The 6,084-nt window shown below is 44.8% G+C and overlaps 1 protein-coding gene across 1 annotated transcript; it reads right to left on the bottom strand.

Moving 5' to 3' along the window:
• Positions 1-295: 295 nt before the first annotated feature.
• LOC109527584 (basic proline-rich protein-like) lies at positions 296-2,811 on the bottom strand. Its single transcript, XM_019889606.1, has 4 exons — positions 2,710-2,811; positions 1,780-1,838; positions 1,342-1,698; positions 296-1,296 (listed from the first exon to the last, which is right to left on the bottom strand). The coding sequence occupies exons 2-4, from the start codon at positions 1,820-1,822 to the stop codon at positions 1,022-1,024; spliced, it is 675 nt and encodes a 224-aa protein (XP_019745165.1). The 5' UTR covers positions 1,823-1,838; positions 2,710-2,811; the 3' UTR covers positions 296-1,021.
• Positions 2,812-6,084: the final 3,273 nt, after the last annotated feature.

Here is a 6,084-nt window from a genome sequence, read left to right as displayed (position 1 = left end):
GTCTTTGCTTATTGTAGTCATTTATTATTGCAATACTAGGATAGCTCATGCACAAATTCCTTGTGTGTTTTACATACTTGGCCAATAAAGATGTTTCTGATTCTGATTTAAAATGCTTGATAAATAAAGTTGAGTTGAGTTGAGTTCTGTCAGTGGAAGATGAACATATCAATGATGATTATTTATAGGGCAGGAGGCGGTTGCAATTGGATGCCATACCCACCAAGCATGATCATGTCTGTGAAAATGAAGGACAGAATGTCTGAGTTGAGGTCACATTCAAGCAACTAAGTTGTGCAGAAGAAAAATCATCTTTATTATTTGAATCAAACGCAGGTGGCAAAGGCGGGGGCTTGGGGGGATGTATCTTGCAATTTCGCATCAATGACCACACGATCATTACGATTAGGGCTAAATGCTTAAAGACAAGATTACTTTTGGAATAAAACAACTCCCTTTCTATGGTCAAGGCTTGACATGTCCAGGTAGCCCAGGTGGTGGACTGGATGTTGGTGATCCAGGTGGCTGTGTCTCTAACCAGAAACAGGTTGTCTGAATGAGCAAGGTGGTTGTTTAGGTGGGTCGTTTTCATCCGGACTAACTGGGGTTGGTTAGGTAGGTATTGGTGTGGACCAAGGTGGTAGTCCAAGCTTGAAAGGTCATGTTCCAGAATATTTTTTTGCATCCGGGCGGTGTTCCAGGTTGCAGGGTGCTGGTCCAGGTAGGAAGAATTGTGTGGCAAGTTGACAATTTAGTGTTCAGGTGGGTATTTTTTATCCAGGATAACAGGTGGCCGCACTGGTGGCTGCTATTTGCCGGGTGGCTAATTATAATACGAAATAAAATGTGGTCCTAGTGATGGAATAGCCTGGCAAGGCTGGCATTTCATCCATGGTAACAGGTGGCCCCCTGGTGATCCAGGTTGTTAAGATGATGGATCATGCAATTTTGGATCAGGTGTTGGTGGCAGTGGCCCAGGCGGTGAACGTGGTGGTGGCCCAGGTGGCTAAGATGGTGTTGGCTAATATGGTGGTGGTCCAGGTGGCCAAGGTGCTGGTGGCCTAGGTGGCCAAGGTGCTGGTGGCCAAGGGGGTCGTTGCCCAAAAGGCCAATGTGGGTAATGTTGTGGTGGCCCGGGAGGACCTGGTGGTCCGGGTGGTCCTGGTGCACTAGGTGGACCTGGTGGTCCAGGTGGTCCAGATGGGCCTGCTGGTCCAGGTGGTCCAGATGGGCCTGGTGGCCCATCAGGTCCAGGTGGTCCTGGTGGCCCATCTTGTCCAGGTGGGCCTGGTGGTCCTGGTGGGCCATTTGGCCCTGGTGGCCCCTTTGACCCTGGTCGACCATCTGGTCCAGGTGGTCCTGGTGGACCATCTAGCCCTGGTGGACCACCTGGTCCAGGTGGTCCTGGTGGACCATCTTGCCCTGGTGGACCATGTGGTCCGGTTGGTCCTGGTGGACCAGGTGGACCAGGGGGACCTGGTGGCCCTGGTATAAAGAATGGAAACCCAGGTGGTGGCCCAGGTGTTCCTGGAGGTGATCCAGGTGGTCCACCAGGTGGTCCACCCGGTGGTCCACCAGGTGGACCAGGTGGTGACCTAGCTGGTAATGGAAGTGACTGAACTTGGACATCGTCATCTGGTGTAACTTCTGTATCGGCTGGCAGTTGTCTCTTTATCTTAGCAGAAAGACAGCTGGTTCCTGTGATAAAGAGTTGACATCTTTGTTACATGGTGACTTTTCACTTACTCTGTTACTTCGTAAATTAGTCTGATGACTTACCAAACAGCACAAGGGCAACAGTGAACACTTTGAGAATGCTCATTGTGGCTGATGATGTCCTAAAAGACAGTGAAAAAGGACGGTAAATCGAAAGAAAGTCCAGTCGGATGAACATGATGGGAGAGCTGGCTCCTTGGACAGTGTAAGTATTCATTGTTGAGACCCAGGTTCGATGCCTTGCTGCAACGTATGTGGACTGCCCTTGAGAAGAAGGCTGATAACTCCATGCCCATCTAAATGTCGCCATTGGATGTGTTTCTCTTCTTTACTGAAACCACTCTTTTTCAGGAAATGACATTTTTTGTTGACTCGGTAATTGCTCATGTACTATGCTGCCATTGACGAACATCGTGCCAGCACCAAACATGCACTTCAAAGTACATGGTCAGACAGAGTCTGCCCAGGTGGCACATTATTTGGGTGGCCCCTTGATTAATTTTCAAAAATAAAAAAAAACCTTCAATAATGTTACCACTTTGAGTTGTTGTGAGTTAATTGTGAAAAAATAAAAAGTGATTTCTGAACCTAATGTTGGTTTCCTGTTCAGTCATTTTGTGCCATCCTTCAAGGGTAATTTTTATGCACAAGAGCCCTTTCCACTGGAATAAAAAAAAAAAAAATCACAGTGTATTGTTAATTTTTGATTGTTCATAACCTTTCCTGTTGAAGGATGGATCTTTTATAACAGCATTGAGAAATTTATTATGAAAAATTAGATACATTGTGAGCATGTATTTTGCACGTACAAGCATGTTTTGTCCAGATTTAAAATGGCGCTTATGTCATACGTCTAGTTTGGAAGTGTGTGGTCCAATGTAACCTGAGTCAAATTGCATATTTCCCCCTTGATTGTTCAAAGAACAACCCCAAATATGTCCAACATTAAAGTTGTGTTCCCTAAAAACACTTCAAGATGGCGATAGTACTCACCACGCACACTCAAGTTTGCTCTTAGGGACCCTCTCAGGCTTGCGTTGTTGTCAGTCTTGCTTCCGTCGCTCTTCTGTCGTTTCACAGTCGAGAACAGAGGACTTAAATCACTTGTCCGGCATCATAAAGGTGGGGCCCTTGTGCATTTGGGTGGGTCATTTAATTTACTTTCTTTTGTTGTCACACAATTACAGGATGTGGTTTCTGTTTGGTGGGTTTTGCCGACCAATGTTTTTCTTCTTGTTACCAAGCTGTAATTCATCATTTAATTGAGTCACTTTGAAAATAATTGAGCACACAATAGGGGCTTTGTACTTGGAGTCCTAATATATCTTCAGACAGCTAGATACACTTTCATTTCAGTCTTTTTTTAGTTTTTTTTTTAGTTATTTTTTCATTTTATTTAATTTTTTTAATCCACCAAGCAACAAGGGGCTGGGTGGTGTATGTCATGAAGGCTAATTTGTGGCTTTGCAAAGAGGACAAACCGGTTTGTGAGGCATATTTCCATCCACCCCTCCATGATCAACACCCCTTATCCTGAACAAGCTCACAGGGAGGGGCTGGAGCCTATCCCAGATGACTTTGGGCAGAAGGCGGTCTGCACTCTGAACTGATCCAAGCAGTCTTGCCCAAGGGCACTTTGACAGCCCACATTTGGAGCTGTGATTTCAGTCATTCTGTCGCTGGACGACCCACTCTATAAACTAAGACCTGTCTTACTTCTTGCAGCATTAGGTCCTCTAGAGCAGATACCAATTATATTCTTGGCAGTCCTAACAATGGCTCAACAATTTGTCGTATTCTGATCAAAACTGTGATTTCAGACAATGATCGTGTGCTCATCACAGCTCTTTTTCTCAGTGCTCTTATCCTCCCCAGCTCGCCAATCAAAAGCAGGATGCTCCTCGTGGAGAGGTCACACAAACTGATCAACTCCGTGGACATCTGTGACATTTTTACTATCGCGGTGACCTCCCAACTTGGGATCGAACCATAATGTCAGTTTGGGAGCTCAGAGCATTGATCTCTGAGCAAAAACTCCGGGCAGCCAGCCAACTCACTTTCTATACCTTTTCATGCACCAAGAAGTGCAAACTACACACAGGAAGATCTGGGGCCAGAATTGAACCCGTGACCTCTGCACAATGAGGCGGGCGTGCTAACCAGTCACCTACCGTGGAGCCCAAAAGCACAGGACTTGCTCCCAGAACCTCGGTGTCCGAAGTCAGTGGTGCAACCCACTGATCCACACAGACAGCCCAGTTAACATGCATTTGAATGTTCCTCGTTCATTGAAAACAGCCACATCCAGCTATAAGAGGCTGTGCAAATGCAACCCCATTACCTCAGTTGTTTATTTTAACCTTCTTTCTCCAAAAGATTTCCTTTTTCTTTAGCTGAGTTCTAAAGGCAATAGGTCACATTAATGCTGGCATAAGTTTCCATACGATTTTATGCTGGGCTCATTTATTCTTGGAACCGCTTATCCTCACTTGGGTCATGGTATGCTGGAGCCTATCCCAGATGTCTTAAGGTATCTTGGTATTAGGTTAATGCTGGTAATCTGATGCTAAGAACACATCAGGAACAGGAAGACTCAGGAGGCAGGCATGGTTGTCTTTCTTGCAAGAGAGAGCGCGCTAAAACATGTCTCGATTCACAATCTCAGAGCAGCTCTCCAGCTGCTCTGCCATGTAAACTGTTACAGGTTCCGGGGCAACTCTGAAGAGACCGCGTTTGTCTCCTTGCATTTATTGGAAGGATGTCCCTGATACCTGATCTTCTAACGGGTGGGGGAGTATTTCCACATTCCACAACAGTTTCAGTAAAGGAGAGTTTCAATGAGAACACACAGTTTATTCCTGAGATGTTGTCAAACGGCTCCTACTGGATGTCGATGGTCCACAAACACAGCTTGGGATGTCCTTCTCATGGTGTCCTGGGTTGCTGTTATCTTCTCACAAGCAACAGTTAATTTCATCAGAAGCCGTTAACTTAACCAAAGGATATTATCTTAAACGCTAGAACAGGAGCAGCCTGAGCTCTCCCGGTCCGACAAGTCTACCATTATCAACCTACCCCATTGTATATGAGGTATTTGTGAGGTATCACTCTGAAACAGGTTTTAAAGTTACACAGAGAGTAAATATGGGATAACGGAATTACATTTATTCCATCACTTGGTCTCCATCCATCCATTTTCGAATCCACTGATCATCACAAGGGTCACGGGCGTGCTGCAGCCTATCCCAGCCAATCGCAGGTATCTTGGTCTCAATTTTTTTTAAATCACAAAAACCTGTTATTTGGACAAGGGTGTGCAGCCTTTTTCTATCCACTCCAAGTCCCTTTATATGTTGTGTTTGCTGAGAGCACATCAAGGTGGACAAAGCAATCACGATGTCCAATCAAGTATGCTTTTTAGAAAACTGCTCAGTTCTTCCGACGGTTACAATGATGTGCATTTAGGGGCACCAAGTGAGGCAGAGCCTCACTTGCACCATACGCTGGACATCCTCTGAATGTGAAGAATTCCAAAAAAGGGGGGGGGGGGAGACACCCCCACTTAAAATGATTATATTAAATTATGTTACATTTTATTTCTAGCATTCGTACTGTCCATTGATTTTCTTTTTCAATTAAACAATCATCAGTTATTTTCCCATTACAAGAGCTGGATGTGCCTATTTTCTATGCAGGATTTTACACAGGATTTTCAACTCAGGCAATCAGCTTGTGCAGTCACACAAGACACATTGTTGCTTGTCTTTCTATCACCAATAAACATTTTTTTATCACACATGCACTGCACATGCTGACGTTTAGCAGTCTCTGGTACATTTTAATGAATGTGTGGCATATATTTAATTGCTCCTATGAGCAGAAAAGCAACTTAAAGTGCACACTGGAGTCTGGTATGTATGGTGCCACAGCTATCATGTGGCAGTGTTGCGCTCAACTGCCGCAATGCAAAGAAGAAGCCTATTGACATACAGTATGTAACCACTGTAGCAGGGGTGGCCAACTTTTTTTGACCGAAAATCTATTTTTCAAGCAACCAACCTCCTGTTATTGACTCATTACCACACATGCATGCAGACACATTCACACGCATGCCATGATGTGCTACAGCCATAACGGCCCCTAACATGAACAAAACAGAAACATCGAGAAGATACAAGTGTTTATGTGCAATCACTACCTTAATAGAGACCTGACGCAGAGGCATCGAATGCACATTTGCGTCTTTAGTGCAGGACTATTGTAGCTCACGTGTACCGTTTTAGAATGCTTTTCCTGGCACCGTTGCCAGTGCCATTGATGAATTGCAGATGAAACAATTTTTGAATGAGAATAATTAAAATATATATA

Source organism: Hippocampus comes, unplaced genomic scaffold (assembly GCF_001891065.2).
Source record: "Hippocampus comes isolate QL1 unplaced genomic scaffold, H_comes_QL1_v1.1 scaffold15, whole genome shotgun sequence".
Lineage (NCBI taxonomy): Eukaryota > Metazoa > Chordata > Actinopteri > Syngnathiformes > Syngnathidae > Hippocampus > Hippocampus comes.
This window is presented reverse-complemented; position numbering and strand designations above follow the sequence as displayed.

Coding starts and splice junctions, on each gene's coding strand:
- LOC109527584 (XM_019889606.1), bottom strand. CDS start 1,822: ATGAGCATTCTCAAAGTGTTCACTGTTGCCCTTGTGCTGTTTG. Junction 1,699..1,779: donor TGTTGCCCTTGTGCTGTTTG/GTAAGTCATCAG, acceptor TCTTTATCACAG/GAACCAGCTGTCTTTCTGCT. Junction 1,297..1,341: donor AGGACCACCTGGACCAGATG/GTCGACCAGGGT, acceptor ATGGCCCACCAG/GACCACCAGGCCCACCTGGA.